The sequence below is a fragment of the Coregonus clupeaformis genome, chromosome 1 (assembly GCF_020615455.1).
Source record: "Coregonus clupeaformis isolate EN_2021a chromosome 1, ASM2061545v1, whole genome shotgun sequence".
NCBI lineage: Eukaryota > Metazoa > Chordata > Actinopteri > Salmoniformes > Salmonidae > Coregonus > Coregonus clupeaformis.
The window spans coordinates 25913771-25938247 of NC_059192.1; the positions used below are offsets into that span (position 1 = coordinate 25913771).

General features: G+C 45.8%; 1 protein-coding gene across 1 annotated transcript in view; it reads left to right on the forward strand.

The window, feature by feature from the left end:
• Nucleotides 1–24477, forward strand: part of gucy2g (guanylate cyclase 2g) — a 179683-nt gene that overhangs the window by 96451 nt on the left and 58755 nt on the right. Inside the window, exons 4-7 of the mRNA XM_045223798.1 lie at nt 4228–4410; nt 8874–9018; nt 10034–10169; nt 10327–10430. Coding sequence (XP_045079733.1) covers nt 4228–4410; nt 8874–9018; nt 10034–10169; nt 10327–10430 — 568 coding nt within the window. The remainder of the gene's footprint in view (nt 1–4227; nt 4411–8873; nt 9019–10033; nt 10170–10326; nt 10431–24477) is intronic.

Here is a 24477-nt window from a genome sequence, read left to right on the forward strand (position 1 = left end):
AGTGTTATGAGATATGTTTGTCAGATGATACTATGGTATACTGAAGTATAATTACTACCATTCCATTAGTGTCAAAGGCTTTTATTGACAATTACATTACGTTTATGCAAAGAGTCAATATTTGCAGTGTTGACCCTTCTTTTTCAAGACCTCTGCAATCCGACCTGGCATGCTGTCAATTAACTTCTGGGCCACATCCTGACTGATGGCAGCCCATTCTTGCATAATCAATGCTTGGAGTTTGTCAGAATTTGTTTGTTTTTGTTTGTCCATCCGCCTCTTGCGGATCGACCATAAATTCTCAATGGGATTAAGGTCTGGGGAGATTCCTGGCCATGGACCCACATTTTCGATGTTTTGTTCCCCGAGCCACTTAGTTATCCCTTTTGCCTTATGGCAAGGTGCTCCATCAAGCTGGAAAAGGCATTGGTCGTCACCAAACTGTTCTTGGATTGTTGGGAGAAGTTGCTCTCGGAGGATGTGTTGGTACCATTCTTTATTCATGGCTGTGTTCTTAGGCAAAATTGTGGGTGAGCCCACTCCCTTGGCTGAGAAGCAACCCCACACATGAATGGTCTCAGGATGCTTTACTGTTGGCATGACACAGGACTGATGGTAGCGCTCACCTTGTCTTCTCCAGACAAGGTGTTTTCCGGATGCCCCAAACAATCGGAAAAGGGATTCATCAGAGAAAATGACTTTACCCCAGTCCTCAGCAGTCCAATTCCTGTACCTTTTGCAGAATATCAGTCTGTCCCTGATGTTTTTCCTGGAGAGAAGTGGCTTCTTTGCTGGCCTTCTTGACACCAGGCCATCCTACAAAAGTCTTCGCCTCACTGTGTGTGCAGATGCACTCACACCTGCCTGCTGCCATTCCTGAGCAAGCTCTGCACTGGTGGTGCCCCGATCCCGCAGCTGAATCAACTTTAGGAGACGGTCCTGGTGCTTGCTGGACTTTCTTGGGCGCCCTGACGCCTTCTTCACAACAATTGAACCTCTCTCCTTGAAGTTCTTGATGATCCGATAAATGGTTGATTTAGGTGCAATCTTACTAGCAGCAATATCCTTGCCTGTGAAGCCCTTTTTGTGCAAAGCAATGATGATGGCACGTGTTTCCTTGCAAGTAACCATGGCTAACAGAGGAAGAACAATGATTTCAAGCACCACACTCCTTTTAAAGCTTCCAGTCTGTTATTCTAACTCAATCAGCATGACACAGTGATCTCCAGCCTTGTCCTCATCAACACTCTCACCTGTGTTAACGAGAGAATCACTGACATGATGGCAGGGCTGAAATGCAGTGGAAATGTTTTTTGGGGATTAAGTTCATTTTCATGGCAAAGAGGGACTTTGCAATTAATTGCAATTCATCTGATCACTCCATGACATTCTGGAGTATATGCAAATTGCCATCATCAAAACTGAGGCAGCAGACTTTGTGAAAAATAGTATTTGTGTCATTCTCAAAACTTTTGACCACCACTGTATATATTATAATATTTTTCTTTTTTCTTTTTTTTCTTTTACAATTCGATACTTGGATTCAAAGTATCGATATAATAATGTCCAAAATAATATAGTGATAGGTAACTGTAGCAATTTTTTTTACCCCATCACTTTTGCCTACTAGCTATAGTAATGATCTGCTGTCCAGAGTGTAACAGCAAACAGATCAATGTCTTCCTGCAGTAAAGTAAGCATGATGTTGACTAAAGAAAGGATGCTATTCAGTTAATATTTGAAATGTCTCAAAAAGCCATCCCAAAATAATACAGCTAGGTAGGGTAGTTACAAGCCAAGTAGTGCTTGAAGTGGGCTACCCACCCCTCACCCACAGACACAAACAAACATTATCAAGAACGCCTAGCTTCACCATCTAAGTTAGCTAGCTAGTTAACTAGTAAGCTAGACTGTTGGTTTATAAAATCCAAAGAAGGGCTAAACTTGTTTTTATGAATTTCTCATGCATTTAAACGGCTAGATAAATAGACGGCTAATGTAGCCATCTAGCCCAGATAATGTTGGTAACTAGCTAACCATAAGCTAGCTAGCTAGCTAGATAACATGTATTGTGTAAATGTAAAACTTGCCCAAGACAGTTCACAGAATTGTAAATTTAAACAAATGTAGCCAATTTATTCATTACTCAATTTAGCTAACATTAGATAGCTAATCCAGAGATTCTTACCTCTCGTCCAGATCATCATGGCCCTGGTGAGTGATGTGAATCTTGAGACGGGTATTTGTAGTTCTGTATGATAGCCACATTAGCAGCTAATTAGCATTTAATTTTTGGGGGTAAATACAAGTGAATATATTGATAAAAGTCACCTTGTCCGAAAGAGATTTACATGGTTATCAAAACGTCACGACAGGGTGAGTCTACACAAAACACAGCCCTTATTTGACATGTTTCTAAAATCCCCTATGGGGAAAATGAACAATGGAAAAATGATCGGAACCATTTCCGTGTTTGACTGCTAGGTTTTATGGGTATTATAACTCATACTGTTGTACTCAATTCAAGTCAGGATTAGTTAATGGAGTCAATTACAACATAAATTAAGATATTGTAACGTTGCCCTCTGTGCTCTCATTGACCTTGAGTGTAATGTTGTTACTTGTTTGTCATCACTTTGAAATCTATAGACTTTGATATCTGTGGGAAGTGGTGAACATGACGTGAGACATGTTCTATTTTAAGTTCACTTTAAAAATGCATGGAAACGCCAGGAGTTTTTCTTGACCAGCTGTCGAGGAAAAACTCTGGGCCTTAAGTATAGGCCACAATTAGGGCCCAGAATATTTCCTGGTCAGGAAAAACTCCTGGCCCTGTGCAACTCCTGGCTCCCAGGTGATCTATGTGTCCAGATAATTTTCGGACATGTTAGAAAATGTCTGTCTTAATTCGTCAACTGTGAGTAGTGCTCTGAGCATATGCGAGGTGTGTCCCAGATTAATCTGATGTCAGCCAATCAGCTATTCAGAACTACCGTAAAATGTCCATTCTCTTACAATGATCGGGTGTCATTTGATACACGTTTTCTTTAATCTGTTATTTGTAAAAAAAAAATACAAATACAAATAACGGATTAAAGCAAACGTGTAATTACGAGTGCACGTATTTTGCCGGTCTGCTCCGGTGGAATCCAACAGCATCTTTATCTCCAACTGAATTATAATATAATAATAATAATATGCCATTTAGCAGACGCTTTTATCCAAAGTGACATACAGTCATGCGTGCATACATTTTTGTGTATGGGTGGTCCCAGGGATCGAACCCACTACCCTGGCGTTACAAGCGCCGTGCTCTACCAGCAGAGCTACAGAGGACCACTACAGGAATTATTGATTCCTGTCATGTCAAAAAAAAGTTGTTTAAAAAATATATACCCATTTTTCTCCCCCAATTTCATGATATCCAATTGGTAGTTACAGTCTTGTCCTATTGCTGCAACTCCCGTATGGACTCGGTTGAGGCGAAGGTCAAGAGCCAAGCGTCCTCCAAAACACGACCCCGCCAAGCTGCACTGCTTCTTGACACACTGATCGCTTAACCCGGAAGCCAGCCACACCAATGTGTCAGAGAAAACACAGTACAGCTGGCGACGGAAGTCAGCGTGCATGCGCCCGGCCACCACAAGGAGTCGCTAGAGCGCGATAGGACAAGGACATCCCAACCGGCCAAACCCTCCCCTAACCCGGATGACGCTGGGCCAATTGTGCGTCGCCTCATGGGTCTCCCGTTCACGGCCGGCTGCGACACAGCCCGGGATCGAACCCGGATCTGTAGTGACGCCTCTAGCGCTGCGATGCAGTTCCTTAGACCGCTGCGCCACTCGGGAGAGAAATACGCTTTTTGGCATATGGAAAATGTTGGTGATCTTTTATTTCACTTTACACTTTACATGTTGCGTTTATATTTTTGTTCAGTATAATAAAAGAAGCCAGGGCAACCCTGTAGTTGAAAAAAATTATAATTGTGGCTGAGAAGTTCACAAAGGTTTATCACAACAATGCCACTTGTGAACCTGACAGATCAGCCCGATGATCTAATTACTCTACCGAGGTATGTGTCGTTAGGTGTAACCAGCTCAGTGCTGGCTTTACTTTACTCAAATGTGAGAGGTACGATAAACAAGAGCAGAGGAGAGGGGGACAACTTTTTACACTGGAATGCAGCCATGAAAACCTTTCTTTGTCCACCACCTTTGGTTTGAACAGGACAACCTGTGGAAATATGCCATGAACATCAGGAATGACCTGGCGACCACGAGGGCCTTCAACATGGTCTTTGTCATTGGTCAGAAGTCCAACGAGGGTTACGACTACAATGACTTCTTTGAGCAAGTCTATGAGAGGCTGAAGACGCACCCTTTTTACACCAAACTTACATCAGAAAAAGAGGTGAGAGAAAAGGTTTTTTGCTTAATCCATCATAATGGGTGCATGCGAGCGGATCACTTTTGTCAGTCACCGCCTTTCAAAGTGTGTTGCATTATGGGGCAGGGGCGTCAGTTGGGTATGGCAGTCGCAATACCCTAGCTTAAGACGAAAAATTTCCAAGTAGGCTACAAAAAAGTAGACAAATCATTCCAATCCCGATTCAAATGTAACGGCTGTTTAGCGTATTCATTGGCTGGCTTTAGGACCATGCGGAACATCGCTCGGAGAGAAGCCTCCAGCCTGAGCGTCTTTCTCTCACGTTAAGAAAGCAGAGAGCAGAGACAGTGCCAGACAGTTTGATTTGCCGGTCAGCCGTTTAGGCAGTGCGCCGATTGCTTTGAATTTGATGTCAGCATTTGAACTTGGCCGTGGAAGCATCAATGCCAGCTGTTATTTTTTATTCACATGTCTGGTGCAGAGAGAAACATTTTAAAATAACTGAAATATAATAACACAAGGAATAAATACACAATGAGTAACGATAACTTGGCTATATACACAGGGTACCAGTACCGAGTCGATGCAGGAGTATGAGGTAATTCAGGTAGATATGTACATATAGGTGGGGGTAAAGTGACTAGGCAACAGGTTAGATAATAAGCAGTTGCAGCAGTGTATGTGATGAGTCAAAGGGGGTCAATGCAGATATTCCGGGTAGCTATTTGGTTAACTATTTAGCAGTTATTAACTATTTACAGTGCATTCGGATAGTATTGAGACCCCTTGACTTTTTCCATATTTTGTTACGTTACAGCCTTATTCTAAAATTGATTAAATTGTTTTCCCCTCATCAATCTACAAACAATACCCCATAATGACAAAGCAAAAACAGGTTTGTAGAAATGTTTGCTAATTTAATAAAAAATTAAAAACTGAAATATCAAATTTACATAAGTATTCAGACCCTTTACTCAGTACTTTGTTGAAGCACCTTTGGTAGCGATTACAGCCTGGAGTCTTCTTGGGTATGATGCTACAAGCTGGGGAGCGTCGCTGCACAGCTGTTTTCAGGTCTCTCCAGAGTTGTTAGATCGGGTTCCTGTCTGGGATCTGGCTGGGTCCCTCAAGGACATTCAGAGACTTGTCCCGAAGCCACTCCTGCGTTGTCTTGGCTGTGTGCTTAGGGTTGTTGTCCTGTTGGAAGGTGAACCTTTGCCCCAGTCTGAGAAGCTGAGTGCTCTCGAACAGGTTTTCTCAAGGATCTCTCTTTACTTTGCTCCATTCATCTTTCCATCGATCCTGACTAGTCTCCCAGTCCCTGCTGCTGAAAAACATCCCGACTGCATGATGCTGCCACCACCATGCTTCACCGTAGGGATGGTGCCAGGTTTCCTCCAGATGTGACACTTGGCATTCAGGCCAAAGAGTTCAATCTTGGTTTCATCAGATCAGAGAATCTTGTTTCTCATGGTCTGAGAGTCTTTTAGGTGCCTTTTGGCAAACTCCAAGTGGGCTGTCATGTGCCTTTTACTGAGGAGTGGCTTCGGTCTAGCCCCTCTACCATATGGTTGTCCTTCTGGAAGGTTCTCCCATCTCCACAGAGGAACTCTGGAGCTCTATCAGAGTGACCATCGAGATCTTGGTCACTTCCCTGACCAAGGCCCTTCTCCCCCAATTTCTCAGTTTGGCCGAGCGGCCAGCTCTAGGAAGAGTCTTGGTGGTTCTAAACTTATTCCATTTAAGAATGATGGAGGCCACTGTGTTCTTGGGGACCTTCAATGAAGTAGAAATGTTTTGGTACCCTTCCCCAGATCTGTGCCTCGACACAATCCTGTCTCGGAGCTCTACGGACAATTCCTTCGACCTCATGGCTTGGTTTTTGCTCTGACATGCACTGTCAACTGTGGGACCTTATATAGACAGGTTTATGCTTTTGCAAATCATTTCCAATTAATTGAATTTACCACAGGTGGACTCCAATCAAGTTCTAGAAACATCTCAAGAAAGGTAAATGGAAACAGGATGCACCTGAGCAAAATGTCGAGTCTCATAGCAAAGGGTCTGAATAATTATGTGAATAAGGTATTTCTGTTTTTTATTTTTTATACATTTGCAAAAAATTCTAAAAGTCTGTTTTTGCTTTGTCATTAACAGCATCTAGTAAAGATGAGGTCAAGCGTATTGCCTGCCTTGTGAGTAGGGGGGGGGCGGTGAGAGGGTGAGGTCAAAAGAGGAAAGGAGTGGAAAGAAGGAGGCAGAGAGAAATGGGTCAAAGGCAGACGTAGGGAGGTTAAAGTCACCCAGAACTGTGAGGGGTGAGCCATCCTCAGGAAAGGAACTTGTCAAGCTCATTGATGAACTCTCCAAGGGAACCTGGAGGGCAATAAATGACAAGGATGTTAAGCTTGAATGGGCTAGTGACTGTGACAGCATGGAATTCAAATGAGGAGATAGACAGATGGTTCAGAGAAAAAAGAGAGAATGTCCACTTGGGAGAGATGAGGATTCCTGTGCCACCGCCGCGCTGACCAGATGCTCTCGGGGTATGCGAGAACACATGGTCAGACGAGGAGAGAGCAGTAGGAGTAGCAGTGTTTTCAGTGGTAATCCATGTTTCCGTCAGCGCCAAGAAGTCGAGGGACTGGAGGGTGGCATAGGCTGAGATGAACTCTGCCTTGTTGGCCGCAGAACGGCAGTTCCAGAGGCTGCCGGAGACCTGGAACTCCACGTGGGTCGTGCGAGCAGGGACCACCAGATTAGAGTGGCAGCAGCCACGCGGTGTGAAGCGTTTGTATGGCCTGTGCAGAGAGGAGAGAACAGGGATAGACAGACACATAGTTGACAGGCTACAGAAAAAGGCTACATTAATGCAAAGGAGATCAGAATGAAATGAACTAAACATCTGGGAACGCGAGAGAGCGGGGCCTCCCTCACTTACGTTTCACTGAAACACTCAAATATAACTCTCCCAACTTCCACTTTAGAAATTGTAATTGTTGTAAACTACAGCGGTTCAATGTTTCCTAGGAATAGACTCTAACTTAGTTTATTCAGCTAGCTAACTTGGTACAGTATTCTTCCGTGAAAACCGTCCAGGGCACCGAATCCTATGACGCCATAGCCTACTAGCATGCCAGCCTCCAATAACACGGTTTAGCACCAATACTCGGTTACAACAAACCACCAGTGTGTTAACACGCCAAACAGATAATTTGTGTCCGTGTCTAACGTTGTGTAAAGTTTTGGGTTAGTTTTGACAGTTTGAGTGAGTACATCGTCAAATTATTCAGCCAGTTAGTTAGCTAGAATAGTTAGCATACTAGCTAGCCATTGCTCTCTGCCAACGAACCAACCCCTCCTCCCACAGCACGAAACACACAGAGAGAGCCAAGCTAACGTTAACTAGTCACACATGTCCCGAATTTCCTGGTTACCAGTATGTAAAAACAAAACAAAAATAAATGTAGGTTATAACTTACCCTTAGTAGCTACTGTTAGCCAGTTAAGTGCAAAGCTAGCCACTGAATCGATTCAGCCAGTTCGCGTCTGTTCCAACGGAGAGAAAGCGTCTCCTAATATTACAGCTAGGTCGTTCCAGTTATTGTTTAGTTAGCTATCCAGGTAGAAACAAGCTAGCTACATTTCGAGTACAGTAGCTACTAACTACCTAACGTTAACGCTTCAGATAATGAGGTTAGAAAAACAGCTGAATGGTAGGTAGCTAGCTGGCATAATTACAGGTACTCTTAAGCGTGAAATAACATTGGAAACAACTATCCACAGTTGCTAATAGTTACCAATAGCTACCTGCTAGCTAGCTAGCTTTATTGGTCCAGGCAGTGGGTTAGCTAGCCTCGTGCTTCACCGGGCTCAGCCGAATGGGGTTGAAAACATTTTATTTCAACATTATAAAGAAAAACTTTGATAAACAATGGAAACACTGCCATGTTGATCTGAGCCTTGCTGTTGGAAAACCACATTAGTGTCCGACTTCACTCCTCGACTTTCGTCTACAGTCGGTTGCTTTAGTCTTACCACTCAAATGCACCCAATATCTTTAAGGTAACACTTCACTTGATGATTACCTACATAAGGACTTCATAACACATTCATACCTCATACATATCACATTAATTAGCATTTTAACCATATTCATTAGCAGTTTTTCAACTTAAGTTGATATTTCATTATGTCTTGCAGATGTTGACAATAAGCATTGTACAACATCTCTCAACTAGTAAAAAAGGACAGCTGAAGACAAGGGTTTTTACTAAGAAAACAGTCTCAACTTTGACACCCAAAACCATGCCCCCATTAACCCCTTGTAGCTGGGCAGAAGGTAACTCAATACACAACACATTGTTTACGTATTGCTTATGAATGGGTTTTGAATGCTTTATGAAGTCCCTTCAAGTAAGTGTTACCCTTTTCATTGAGATCCAGTAAAAGCATGAGATTCTGCTGTGGGCTATGTTGTGTTCCAGGTTAGCCCTTACTCTGCCTACTTGCACGATGCAGTCCTGCTTTACGCCATGGGGCTGAAGGAGGTCCTCAAAGATGGCAAAGACCCCCATGATGGCGGTGAACTACTCCAGAGACTGAAGAACAAGAACAACATCCACTTCTATGGTAGCTTCAATTCAGCTTCATGATTAGACAAAAAAACTCCATCACATTTACATCTGGACTCTGGAATGTCGATTCATGTTCACTGTCCCTGTCAAATAAATTAAACATTTAATTTATTTGGTCCCATTACAATGCAGTGACATTCAGAAATCCAAGCCCTGAGCAGCTGTTTACACTCAAGTATATGGGACAACATAATAATGGCAGCCAGGTAGCCTAGCAGTTAAGCGCGTTGGGCCAGTAGCCGAAAGGTTGCTGGTTTGAAACCCTGTGCTGACAAGGGGATCATTATTTTAATGTGCCCTTGAGCAAGGCGCTTAAGCCTAATTGCTCCTGTAGGTCACTCTGGATAAGAGCGTATGCTAAATTGTATTCATTCATCCATTAATTTAATTGACCTGTTTACAGATTTTTCTTTTGAGAAGCAGCTGCCATTATCAATAAGAACCTGTTGCACCAAATTGAACATTCATAAAGGTTGACCTTTATATAGACAGGTTGGTTGTTTAGCATCAAAACCAACACGTGCACAACTATGGGGCAAAACAGACAGGGTTGGCTTAGATTGTTGACAGCATGTAAACGATATTTCGGCTACAATGTTTATTGAAAACATAACTTTTCACAATGAGCACTTGTTGTCTCTCAAATACATCGTTACAGTTGTTGGTAAGCTAACTAGCAAATGTTTTGCCATATTAGCATAGACGTGACATCAGTCAAAACACCTCAAAACAAGACAAGGTATCAAGAACAAGATAAAACTAGCTGCAACGAGCCACCTACGATTCCCCACATGGCAGCTTCTTGTCATTGTTGCTAGCTATCTGGTCATCCAGAATCATATAACAACACACTGCCTTTTGCCCCATTGACGCGTGCACATTGCTTTCCGTGACGTTGTCAGCTAACCCATCTATAGAGTATTAATAATTGGTGTTGCACTGCTATGGAGGATTAATACATGAGCGTAATGTAAGCATAATCATTGTATGTGGTGACCTGTGTATTACAGGAGCCTCTGGACTGGTCCACTTTGATGAGGAGGGTGAGAGGAACTTGGACTACTCCATTTTTGATCTGCAGCATACTGATGACAGCCCCACATTTGTGCCCATCCTTCATTTTGACAGCCACACCAAATCTATCAGGTGACACAATGTATAAATTATTGTAAATTAAATTGCCATTTTACCTTGTAATTTCTCTGCAAATACCTGGCCATTTCTGCATCATAAAATGAATTGTGACCGCCATGAATATTGCATAGTAGGTTTGTAGAATACATGTCATGTTGTTCCTTTGCAGACCAACCCCAAAGTTTGTATCTGTGATCTGGCCAAAGGGAAAGCCTCCGACTGATAACCCTGACTGTGGCTTTGACAACGAGCTTTGTCAATGGCTCTCCAATGGTAATTCCCAATACCACCATCCAACAATAATCTACACTAGTGGCATCCCACCCTACAGGCGGTAAATCATTGGATCTGATTATTAAAATTCAATGCAATTCAATCTTTGAGGACTGCAACCATATAAATACTATTTATACATTGTCAACTTGCCATCTATGGTTATTTTGCTCACTGCTCACTGCCAATTGCTAACTTTTCACATTATTTACATTTACATTTTTACATTTACGTAATTTAGCAGACGCTCTTATCCAGAGCGACTTACAAATTGGTGCATTTACATTATAGCCAGTGGGATAACCACTTTACAATGTTTTTTTTTTTTTTTTTTTTGGGGGGGGTAGAAGGATTACTTTATCCTATCCCAGGTATTCCTTGAAGAGGTGGGGTTTCAAATGTCTCTGGAAGGTGGTGAGTGACTCCGCTGTCCTGGCGTCGTGAGGGAACTTGTTCCACCATTGGGGTGCCAGAGCAGCGAACAGTTTTGACTGGGCTGAGCGGGAACTGTGCTTCCGCAGAGGTAGGGGAGCCAGCAGGCCAGAGGTGGATGAACGCAATGCCCTCGTTTGGGTGTAGGGACTGATCAGAGCCTGAAGGTACGGAGGTGCCGTTCCCCTCACAGCTCCGTAGGCAAGCACCATGGTCTTGTAGCAGATGCGAGCTTCAACTGGAAGCCAGTGGAGTGTGCGGAGGAGCGGGGTGACGTGAGAGAACTTGGGAAGGTTGAACACCAGACGGGCTGCGGCATTCTGGATGAGTTGTAGGGGTTTAATGGCACAGGCATGGAGCCCAGCCAACAGCGAGTTGCAGTAATCCAGACGGGAGATGACAAGTGCCTGGATTAGGACCTGTGCCGCTTCCTGTGTAAGGCAGGGTCGTACTCTCCGAAAGTTGTAGAGCATGAACCTACAGGATTGGGTCACCTCCTTGATGTTAGCGGAGAACGACAGGGTGTTGTCCAGGGTCACGCCAAGGCTCTGCGCACTCTGGGAGGAGGACACAATGGAGTTGTCAACTGTGATGGCGAGATCATGGAACGGGCAGTCCTTCCCCGGGAGGAAGAGCAGCTCCGTCTTGCCAAGGTTCAGCTTGAGGTGGTGATCCGTCATCCATACTGATATGTCTGCCAGACATGCAGAGATGCAATTCGCCACCTGGTTATCAGAAGGGGGAAAGGAGAAGATTAGTTGTGTGTCGTCTGCATAGCAATGATAGGAGAGGCCATGTGAGGATATGACAGAGCCAAGTGACTTGGTGTATAGCGAGAATAGGAGAGGGCCTAGAACTGAGCCCTGGGGGACACCAGTGGTGAGAGCACGTGGTGCGGAGACAGCTTCTTGCCACGCCACTTGGTAGTAGCGACCGGTCAGGTAGGACGCAATCAAAGAGTGAGCCGCGCCGGAGATGCCCAGCTCGGAGAGGGTGGAGAGGAGGATCTGATGGTTCACAGTATCAAAGGCAGCAGACAGGTCTAGAAGGACAAGAGCAGAGGAGAGAGAGTTAGCTTTAGCAGTGCGGAGAGCCTCCATGACACAGAGAAGAGCAGTCTCAGTTGAATGACCAGTCTTGAAACCTGACTGGTTTGGATCAAGAAGGTAATTCTGAGAGAGATAGCAAGAGAGTTGGCTAAAGACGGCACGCTCAATAGTTTTGGAGAGAAAAGAAAGAAGGGATACTGGTCTGTAGTTGTTAACATCAGAGGGATCGAGTGTTGGTTTTTTGAGAAGGGGTGCAACTCTCGCTCTCTTGAAGACGGAAGGGACATAGCCAGCGGTCAAGGATGAGTTGATCAGCGAGGTGAGGTAAGGGAGAAGGTCACCGGAGATGGTCTGGAGAAGAGAGGAGGGGATAGGGTCAAGCGGGCAGGTTGTTGGGCGGCCGGCCGTCACAAGTCGCAAGATTTTATCTGGAGAGAGAGGGGAGAAAGAAGTCAAAGCATAGGGTAGGGCAGTGTGAGCAGGACCAGCAGTGTCATTTGACTTAACAAACTAGGATCGGATGTCGTCAACCTTCTTTTCAAAATGGTTGATGAAGTCATCCACAGAGATGGAGGAGGGGGGAGGGGGAGGAGGATTCAGCAGGGAGGAGAAGGTGGCAAAGAGCTTCCTAGGGTTAGAGGCAGATGCTTGGAATTTAGAGTGGTAGAAAGTGGCCTTAGCAGCAGAAACAGATGAAGAAAATGTAGAGAGGAGGGAGTGAAAAGATGCCAGGTCCGCAGGGAGTCTAGTTTTCCTCCATTTCCGCTCGGCTGCTCGGAGCCCTGTTCTGTGAGCTCGCAATGAGTCATCAAGGCACGGAGCTGGAGGGGAGGGGAGGACCGACCCGGCTGGGAGGATAGGGGACATAGAGAGTCAAAAGATGCAGAAAGGGAGGAGAGGAGGGTTGAGGAGGCAGAATCAGGAGATTGGAGGGAGAAGGATTAAGCAGAGGGAAGAGATGATAGGATGGAAGAGGAGAGAGTAGCGGGAGAGAGAGAGAGCGAAGGTTGCGATGGCGCATTACCATCTGATTAGGGGCAGAGTGAGTAGTGTTGGAGGAGAGCAAGAGAGAAAAGGATACAAAGTAGTGGTCGGAGACATGGAGGGGAGTTGCAGTGAGATTAGTAGAAGAACAGCATCTAGTAAAGATGAGGTCAAGTGTATTGCCTGCCTTGTGGGTAGGGGGGGACGGTGAGAGGGTGAGGTCAAAAGAGGAGAGGAGTGGAAAGAAGGAGGCAGAGAGAAATGAGTCAAAGGTAGACGTAGGGAGGTTGAAGTCCCCCAGAACTGTGAGGGGTGAGCCATCCTCAGGAAAGGAACTTATCAAGGCGTCAAGCTCATTGATGAACTCTCCAAGGGAACCTTGAGGGCGATAAATGACAAGGATGTTAAGCTTAAATGGGCTAGTGACTGTGACAGCATGGAATTCAAATGAGGAGATAGACAGATGGGTCAGGGGAAAAATAGAGAATGTCCACTTGGGAGAGATGAGGATTCCAGTGCCACCACCCCACTGACCAGATGCTTTCGGGGTATGCGAGAACACATGGTCAGACGAGGAGAGAGCAGTAGTAGTAGCAGTGTTTTCAGTGGTAATCCATGTTTCCGTCAGCGCCAAGAAGTCGAGGGACTGGAGGGTAGCATAGGCTGAGATGAACTCTGCCTTGTTGGCAGCAGAACGGCAGTTCCAGAGGCTGCCTGAGACCTGGAACTCCACGTGGGTGGTGCGTGCAGGGACCACCAGGTTAGAGAGGCAGCAGCCACGCGGTGTGAGGCGTTTGTATAGCCCGTGCGGAGAGGAGAGAACAGGGATAGACAGAGGCATAGTTGACAGGCTGCAGAAAATGGCTACAATAATGCAAAGGAGATCGGAATGAAATGATTATGTATACAGAAAAATAATTTGTTTGCAAATGGAACTTGGGCCATGTAAATAATTATTAGGCTACTCATTTTGAATCCACAAGTGGCATCTTGTATGACAATAAGACGTTTTGTTTACAAAAATGACTGGCCGTTTACTATAGAAATAGGATTACTATTGTGATGCACAGTAAAATCAGTTACTGGCCTGCCCTAAATAATAATAATATGCCATTTAGCAGACACTTTTATCCAAAGCGACTTACAGTCATGTGTGCATACATCATAGAAGGCCCTTCACCATATAAATATAATTACTACTGTGATACATCATTGCCATGGTAATTTGGAACGTTCAGTCAATGAGCATTATGGATAATGAAGTCATTCTACAGTTTCCAAATTGGCCTACAAATGCAAACATCCTATGCATTGTGACAGCACTGTTACCCATGGCAACCGTGGCAACCGTGGCATTCCCCAAAAAAATATTTGGGAAAATTAACAAAAATACAAAACACAACAGAATATAAATTGGCCAGTGGCATGTAACAGGATGACACACTTCTTTTGAGCCTAAAATGAAGAATAGCTGTGCAAAATTGTAGGAGAAGATCATATAGATCCTATTAAATTACTAGAGGGGCTATGTCATAAACCCTCAAAGTTCCAAAATGGGGAGCAGATGGCAGCCATATTGGTCAGGGAGAAATCCAAACCAGTCTAATTGGAATGAATGGCAGTAGAGGCATAATCCTGATTTTACTTATGCAGGAAAATAAAAGTAAGACATATCAGAAATTGTATAATATAATTATTGTCAACCTAAAATATTATCATATAATTATAGAGTTTATACAGGTATGATTAAAAAACATCTGTATAAATAGCCTCTAAAATATATGTAAATATACCATAAATGTCTCAATTTCTTGATTTCTTGGAAAGCTGTGAGTGCTATTATATGATACAACGTGTCTAAGTCCTATCATCAACTGATTTCAGCCAGTGTATGGCTGTGGATTCACTGCATTGTTTGAATGGTATGTTGGCATATACTCCAAGTCGATATTCACGTGATAATAAGGAATTCCCCTCGACCATGCCCACATATTGGGGAAAACAAACATTCTTTCCTATTGACCCTCATTGTAAAAGAGCCAACTTCGTTGTAGATTTTTAGTTATACAGAAATAATAAAACATTCAGAAAAGCTGCTTTGTTGTTCAATGTACATGTAAGCAGGTCAAAAATCCCGACCTACAGTTTGCAATACTCCCACGTAGTAAAACAGAGCCTGCGAGAAGAGCCCTGTGGCTTCAGGCTATTCGGCGTGGGAGAGTGGGAAATGTAGTGCCTAGGTGTCCAAGTAGGCAATGTGTGGGGAAAACTTGTTAAGTATATTCTTAAGTATATATTTTTTGTAACTCCACTCATGTCTGGTGTCTGGGTGTAGCGGTAGGATGGATCAGGCGCAGGACACAGAACTATAATAACGAAGTTCTTTACTGGAACAAAAATAGCAGAGCAAATCCTCCACGCAGGGAAGAGCAAATACCAGCTCACCAAAAGACATCAAAACAACGAACAATCACGCACAACACCATGAGGGAACCAGAGGGTAAAATAGGGAAACAAATTAACATAATGGGTAACAGGTGTGATCAATACAGACAAGACAAGTGTAACACAGAAAACATTGATCGGTGGCAGCTAGTACTCCGGTTACGACGAATGCCGAAGCCTGCACGAGCAAGGAGGAGGGGCAGCCTCGGCTGAATTCGTGACAGTACCCCCCCTCTTGACGCGCGGCTCCAGCCGTGCGCCGACACCAGCCTGGGGACTGCCAGGAGGATACGGAGCAGGGCGAGTCGGATGACGACGATGGAACTCCCTCAACAGGGAGGGATCGAGGATGTCCCTACTGGGAACCCAGCTCCGTTCCTCCGGACCATACCCCTCCCACTCCACGAGATACTGCAGGCCCCCCACCTGACGCCTCGAATCCAGAATGGAACGGACCGAGTACGCTGGTGCCCCCTCGATGTCCAATGGGGGCGGAGGAACCTCCCGCACCTCAAACTCCTGGAGCGGACAAGCTACCACCGGCCTGAGGAGAGACACATGGAACGAGGGGTTAATACGGTAATCAGGGGGAAGCTGTAACCTATAACAAACCTCGTTCAACCTCCTCAGGACTTTAAAGGGCCCCACAAACCGCCGACCCAGCTTCCGGCAGGGCAGGCGAAGGGGCAGGTTTCGGGTCGAGAGCCAGACCCGGTCCCCCGGTGCATACACCAGAGCCTCACTGCGGTGGCGGTCGGCACTCGCCTTCTGACGCCTGATAGTTCTTTGCAGGTGTACATGGGCAGCGTTCCAGGCCTCCTCCGAGCGCCAAAACCATTAATCCACCGCAAGTGCCTTGATCTGGCTCTGATGCCATGGTGCCAGGACCGGCTGATAACCTAGTACACACTGAAAGGGAGACAGGTCAGTGGAGGAGTGGCGGAGGGAATTTTGTGCCATCCCTGCCCAGGATGTAAACTGACCAATCCCCCGGCCGGTCCTGGCAATATGACCTCAGAAACCTACCCACATCCTGGTTTACTCTCTCCACCTGCCCATTACTCTCGGGGTGAAACCCTGAGGTCAGGCTGATCGAGACCCCCAGATGGTCCATGAACGCCTTCCAGACCCTTGATGTGAACTGGGGACCCCGATCAGACACTATATCCTCAGGTACCCCGTAGTGCCGGAAGACGTGTGTAAACAGGGCCTCCGCAGTCTCTAGGGCTGTAGGGAGACCTGGCAAAGGAATGAGAAAATTAGAAAACCGATCCACAACGACTAGGATCGTGGTATTCCCTTGTGACGGGGGGAGGTCCGTAAACAAAGTCCACCGATAGGTGTGACCACGGCCGATATGGAACAGGGAGAGGTTGTAATTTCCCTCTGGGCAGGTGTCTTGGTGCCTTGCACTGGGCGCACACCGAACAGGAGGAAACATAAACCCTCACGTCCTGAGCTAAAGTAGGCCACCAGTACTTCCCACTAAGACAGCGCGCTGTCTGACCGATGCCAGGATGACCAGAAGAGGGTGACGTGTGAGCCCAATAGATCAATCGATCGCGAACATCAGATGGAATGTACACACGACCTGCTGGACACTGGGGGGGAGTGGGCTCCGTGCGTAACTCCCGCTCGATGTCCGCGTCAACCTCCCATACCACCGGTGCCACCAGACAAGAAGCCGGAAGTATGGGAGTGGGCTCCCTGGACCGCTCCTCTGTGTCATACAGCCGGGACAGAGCGTCTGCCTTAGCATTCTGGGAACCTGGTCTGTACGATAGGGTGAACTCAAAACGTGTGAAAAACATGACCCACCTTGCCTGGCGAGGGTTCAGTCTCCTCGCCGTCCGTATGTACTCCAAGTTGCGGTGGTCAGTCAAAATGAGAAAAGGGTGTTTTGCCCCCTCAAGCCAATGTCTCCACGCCTTTAGAGCCTTCACAACAGCTAACAGCTCCCGGTCCCCCACATCATAGTTTTGCTCCGCCGGGCTCAGCTTCTTTGAGAAGAAAGCACAGGGGCGGAGCTTTGTGGGCGTAGCCGAGTGCTGAGACAGTACAGCTCCTATCCCAGCCTCGGACACGTCCACCTCGACTATGAATGCCAAGGAGGGATCCGAATGAGCCAGCACAGGAGCCGAAGTGAACAGTGCCTTCAGGTGACCAAAAGCCCTGACCGCCTCCGCTTACCACCGCAGGCGCACCGGTCCCCCCTTCAGCAAGGAGGTAATGGGAGCCGCTACCTGACCGAAGCCCTGGATAAACCTCCGGTAGTAGTTGGCAAACCCTATGAATCGCTGCACCTCCTTAACCGTGGTTGGAGTCGGCCAATTACGCACGGCTGCAATGCGGACATTCTCCATCTCCACCCCTGACTCGGACAGGCGGTGTCCTAAGAAGGAGACGGACTGTTGGAAGAACAGACATTTCTCAGCCTTGACGTAAAGGTCATGCTCCAACAGTCGACCAAGCACCTTGCGCACCAGGGTCACATGCTCGGCTCGTGTAGCGGAGTATATGAGAATATCATCTATATACACCACTACACCCTGTCCGTGCAGGTCCCTGAAAATATCATCGACAAAGGATTGGAAGACTGAGGGAGCATTCATCAACCCGTACGGCAGAGGTGGTACTAAATGCTGTCTTCCACTCATCCCCTTCCCGGATACGCACCAGATTGTACGCGCTCCTGAGATCCAATTTGGTGAAGAAGCGCACCCCGTGCAATGACTCCGTCATACTAGCAATGAGAGGTAGTGGGTAACTGTACTTTACAGTTATCTGATTGAGACCTCGATAGTCAATGCACGGGTGTAAACCTCCATCCTTCTTCTTCACAAAAAAAGAAACTTGAGGAGGCAGGGGAAGTGGAGTGCCGAATGTATCCCTGTCCCAGAGATTTGGAGACATATGTTTCCATAGCCGCCGTCTCCTCCTGTGACAGAGGATACACATGACTTCGAGGAAGTGCAGCGCCCTCCCGGAGATTTATCGCACAATCCCCCTGTCGATGTGGTGGTAATTGAGTCGCCTTCCTTTTACAGAAGGCGAGAGCCAAATGGGCATATTCGGGGGGAATGTGCATCGTGGAGACCTGGTTTGGACTCTCCACCGTAGTTGCACCTACGGAAACACCTACCCACCTCCCCGAGCACTGACGTGACCATCCCTTGAGAGCCCTCTGTTGCCACGAAATATTGGGGTCATGAGTGGCTAACCAGGGAAGCCCCAGCACCACAGGAAACGCAGGAGAATCGATCAGGAAGAGACTGATTCTCTCCTCATGACCCTCCGGCGTTTCCATCCGGAGTGGAGCTGTAACCTCCCTAATCAGGCTCGACCCTAAAGGGCGACTATCTAAGGCATGTATGGGGAAGGCCACATCAACAGGCACAATAGGGATCCCTAATCTACGTGCAAACAGACAGTATATAAAATTCCCAGCTGCGCCGCAATCTACGAGCGCCTTATGCTGGGAATGTGAGGAAAACTCAGGAAATCTAACACACACACACACACACGTGAGCAACAGGGAGCTCTGGGTGAGTTGGGTGCTTACTCACCTGGGATGGTCCACCAGGGCCCTGCCTGCTGTCTCGACTCCCTGAGGACCCTTTCCAGCACCGACCAGCAGTGTGTCCTCTGCGGCCACAGTTGGTGCAGGAAACAGTCCCCTTACCGGTCCCCCTTACATCAGCACCTCCAAGCTCCATGGGTGTAGGGTTGGAAGTGCTGGGGGATGGACTGGACGGACCCTGATCCGGACGTCCTCGGGTGGTCAACAGGTTATCCAGCCACATAGATAAGTATATCAGCTGGTCCAGGTTAAGAGTGGTGTCCCTGCAGGCCAGCTCCCGACGAACGTCCTCCCGTAGGCTGCATCGGTAGTGGTCTATCAGGGCCCTCTCGTTCCATCCCGCGCTGGCTGCCAAGGTTCTGAAGTCCAATGCGAAGTCCTGTGCACTCCTCTTGCCCTGTCTGAGGTGGAACAACCGCTCTCCCGCCGCTCTCCCCTCTGGTGGATGATTGAATACAGCCCGGAAACGGTGGGAAAAGTCCTCATAGCGCACAGACTCTGCATCTATACCTCCCCACTCCGCGTTGGCCCACTCAAGTGCTTTCCCCGACAGACAGGAAATGAGGGCGTACACGCTCTCGTATCCCGAGGGAGCCGGGTGGATGGTTGCCAGGTAGAGCTCCACCTGGAGCAGAAACCCCTGACACCCGGCAGCTGTTCCATCATATGCCCTCGGGAGCGAGAGCCGAATCACACTGGCACCAGTGTTAGAATGGGTGGACAGCGATGTGGGGGGAATTGGAGGAAGAGGAGATGTTGGGAAACCTCCTCTCTCCCATCGCTCCATGGTGTTCAGGACTCGATCCATAGCTGTGCTCAAAGTTTGTAGCATGGTCGAGTGCTGCTGGATGCCTTCCTCCACTGAGCTTGAAGGAATGGACGTGCCTGCTGACTCCATTACAAACTCACCAAAAGACATCAAAACAACGAACAATCACGCACAACACCATAAGGGAACCAGAGGGTAAATTAGGGAAACTAATTAACATAATGGGCAACAGGTGTGATCAATACAGACAAGACAAGTGTAACACAGAAAACATCAATCGGTGGCAGCTAGTACTCCGGTGACGACGAATGCCGAAGCCTGCCCGAGCAAGGAGGAGGGGCAGCCTCGGCTGAATTCGTGACAACTCATTACTTATACATGTATAGTCTGTTTGTTTGTGTTGTTGGTCTTGGCTAGCTTAATGTTCCGGTCTGTAGCTAGCTAGCACTCACGTGGCTGCTAGCACCGTCATGAAAAGGGGCTTGAGGGAAGCCCTACAATATTACGTTTTTCAAAGTAGTGAGAATGCAAGGGAGCAGGCAATGTTTAAAAGTTATCTTTAGACATGTTGTACTTTTCTTAAATGTAGTTTTGTAATGGACTAAAACAAGAAGGCAACAAGAAAGTTGCATTTGAAAAGGTCAAGTATTTGCTGTAAGCAAATGGCATAACCTAGGAAACCAGAGATTGTTTTACCCACAGGCGGGCGGGGCCGCGATGGTCTATCTAATACCGACTGGGACTATTTGCAATTAATTAGAAAAATGAATGGAATCATTCCTCTAAAACTGTCTGGCTAGCTAACAAAAATACATTGCAGATCGATTCTTCAAATTCATATTTTACACAATATCTTATCACAGCACTGGCAAACCATGGTTGACCAACTCCCTGACTAAAATGGCTGACCTTTATACCATCATAAGAAAGTTCAAGTTCCTAATTCTATGAAGACCCTCCCACAGTTGAGAGGAAAGAGGAATTAAAACACTAGGCTTTAGAACACCAGCTAACTGTAACTGTAAAATGCCATACTGGCATTGTTGCATCACCGGTAGGAGGGAATTCCTGAATTTACTCAGACCAATGACCTCTGCGTGCATTAATGAGCAATATTTGCTGGTGTCAAACCATATATGAAAACATGATACATATTTTGAAAGCTGAGAAAAAGCCCTTTCAAATTATATGATAAACAATAGCACAACATCAATTAAATGGTAATCAGTCAAGAAAGAACATGTGAAAATGTGTATCTTCTATGGAAATCAATGTTTATTTTCGCAAACAACTGCCATTTACACACCTTCCTAATGAAAATGGAGAAAGACGTACAGCATATTCTTCCTTATTTTTTTAGATTTGATAATCTGAAATCAGAATAGTAATACTGATTGGCGCAGTGGTCTAAGGCACTGCATCGCAGTGCTAGCTGTGCCACTAGACATCCTGGTTTGAATCCAGGCTCTGTCGTAGCCGGCCGCGAATGGGAGACCCATGGGGCGGTGCACAATTGGCCCAGGGTAGGGGAGGAATGGCCAGCAGGGATGTAGCTCAGTTGGTAGAGCATCGCATTTGCAACGCCAGGGTTGTGGGTTCGATTCCAGTACAAAAAAATTAAAAAATGTATGCACTCTGGATAAGAGCGTCTGCTAAAATGTTATTGTAATACCTTTTACTTCAAATGTGTTACAACTGTTGTTCTTTTGTATTTTATGGAATGTTCTGTGATCAGACACTTTATTATCTAGATAGTATATTAAACACATACAGTACCAGTCAAAAGTTTGGACACCCCTACTCAAGGGTTTTTCTTTATTTTTACTATTTTCTACATTGTAGAATAATAGTGAAGACATCAAAACTATTAAATAACATACAGTGGGGAGAACAAGTATTTGATACACTGCCGATTTTGCAGGTTTTCCTACTTACAAAGCATGTAGAGGTCTGTAATTTTTATCATAGGTACACTTCAACTGTGAGAGACGGAATCTAAAACAAAAATCCAGAAAATCACATTGTATGATTTTTAAGTAATTAATTTGCATTTTATTGCATGACATAAGTATTTGATACATCAGAAAAGCAGAACTTAATATTTGGTACAGAAACCTTTGTTTGCAATTACAGAGATCATACGTTTCCTGTAGGTCTTGACCAGGTTTGCACACACCGCAGTAGGGATTTTGGCCCACTCCTCCATACAGAACTTCTCCAGATCCTTCAGGTTTCGGGGCTGTCGCTGGGCAATACAGAATTTCAGCTCCCTCCAAAGATTTTCTATTGGGTTCAGGTCTGGAGACTGGCTAGGCCACTCCAGGAACTTGAGATGCTTCTTACGGAGCCACTCCTTAGTTGCCCTGGCTGTGTGTTTCGGGTCGTTGTCATGCTGGAAGACCAAGCCACGACCCATCTTCAATGCTCTTACTGAGGGAAGGAGGTTGTTGGCCAAGATCTCGCGATACATGGCCCCATCCATCCTCCCCTCAATACGGTGCAGTCGTCCTGTCCCCTTTGCAGAAAATAATCCCCAAAGAATGATGTTTCCACCTCCATGCTTCACGGTTGGGATGGTGTTCTTGGGGTTGTACTCGTCCTTCTTCTTCCTCCAAACACGGCGAGTGGAGTTTAGACCAAAAAGCTCTATTTTTGTCTCATCAGACTACATGACCTTCTCCCATTCCTCCTCTGGATCATCGGCAAATTTCAGACGGGCGTGGACATGCGCTGGCTTGAGCAGGGGGACCTTGCGTGTGCTGCAGGATTTTAATCCATGACGGCGTAGTGTGTTACTAATGGTTTTCTTTGAGACTGTGGTCCCAGCTCTCTTCAGGTCATTGACCAGGTCCTGCCGTGTAGTTCTGGGCTGATCCCTCACCTTCCTCATGATCATTGATGCCCCACGAGGTGAGATCTTGCATGGAGCCCCAGACCGAGGGTGATTGACCTGATTCCATTTTCTAATAATTGCGCCAACAGTTGTTGCCTTCTCACCAAGCTGCTTGCTTATTGTCCTGTAGCCCATCCCAGCCTTGTACAGGTCTACAATTTTATCCCTGATGTCCTTACACAGCTCTCTGGTTTTGGCCATTGTGGAGAGGTTGGAGTCTGTTTGATTGAGTGTGTGGACAGGTGTCTTTTATACAGGTAACGTGTTCAAACAGGTGCAGTTAATACAGATAATGAGTGGAGAACAGGAGGGCTTCTTAAAGAAAAACTAACAGGTCTGTGAGAGCCGGAATTCTTACTGGTTGATAGGTGATCAAATACTTATGTCATGCAATAAAATGCAAATTAATTACTTAAAAATCATACAATGTGATTTTCTGGATTTTCTGATTTTCATAGTTTCCGTCTCTCACAGTTGAAGTGTACCTAAGATAAAAATGACAGACCTCTACATGCTTTGTAAGTAGGAAAACATGCAAAATCGGCAGTGTATCAAATACTTGTACTCCCCACTGTATATGGAATCATGTAGTAACCAAAAAAGTGTTAAACAAATCAAAATATATTTTATATTTTATATTCTTCAAAACAGCCAACCTTAGCCTTGATAAGAGCTTTGCACACTATTGGCATTCTCTCAACCAGCTTCACCTGGAATGCTTTTCCAACAGTCTTGAAGGAGTTCCCACATATGCTGAGCACTGGTTGGCTGTTTTTCCTTCACTCTGCGGTCCAACTCATCCCAAACCATCTCAATTGGGTTGAGGTCGGGTGGTTGTGTAGGCCAGGTCATCTGATGCAGCACTCCATCACTCTCATCTTGGTCAAATAGCCCTTACACAGCCTGGAGGTGTGTTTGGTCATTGTCCTGTTGAAAAACAAATGATAGTCCCACTAAGCGCAAACCAGATGGGATGGCGTATCGCTGCAGAATGCTGTGGTAGTCATGCTGGTTAAGTGTGCCTTTAATTCTAAATAAATCACAGACAGAGTCACCAGCAAAGCACCCCCACACCATCACACCTCCTCCTCCATGCTTCACGGTGGGAACCACACATGCAGAGATAATCCGTTCACCTACTCTACGTCTCAAAAAGACAAATTTGGATTAATCAGACCAGGGACAGATTTCCACCGGTCTAATGTCCATTGCTGGTTTTTTTTGGCCCAAGCAAGTCTCTTCTTATTATTGGTGTCCTTTAGTAGTGATTTCTTTGCAGCAATTCCACCATGAAGGCCTGATTCACGCAGTCTCCCCTGAACAGTTGATGTTTAGTGTCTGTTACTTGAACTCTGTGAAGCATTTATTTGGGCTGCAATTTCTGAGGCTGGTAAGTCTAATGAACTTATCCTCTGCAGCAGAGATAACTCTGGGTCTTCCTTTCCTGTGGCTGTCCTCATGAGAGCCACTTTCATCATAGCGCTTGATGGTTTTTGCGACTGCACTTGAAGAAACTTTTAAAGGTCTTGACATTTTCCGTATTGACAGACCTTCATGTCTTAAAGTAATGATGGACTGTTGTTTCTCTTTGATTATTTGAGCTATTCTTGCCATAATATGGACCAAATAGGGCTATCTTCTGTATACCACTGATTGTCTCAAACGCATTAAGAAGGAAAACAAATCCACAAATTAACTTTTAAGAAGGCACACCTGTTAATTGAAATGCATTCCAGGTGACTACCTCATGAAGCTGGTTGAGAGAATGCCAAGAGTGTGCAAAGCTGTCATCAAGGCAAAGGGTGGCTACTTTGAAGAATCTCAAACATAACATATATTTTGATTTGATTAACACTTTGTTGATTACTACAGTGAGGGAAAAAAAGTATTTGACC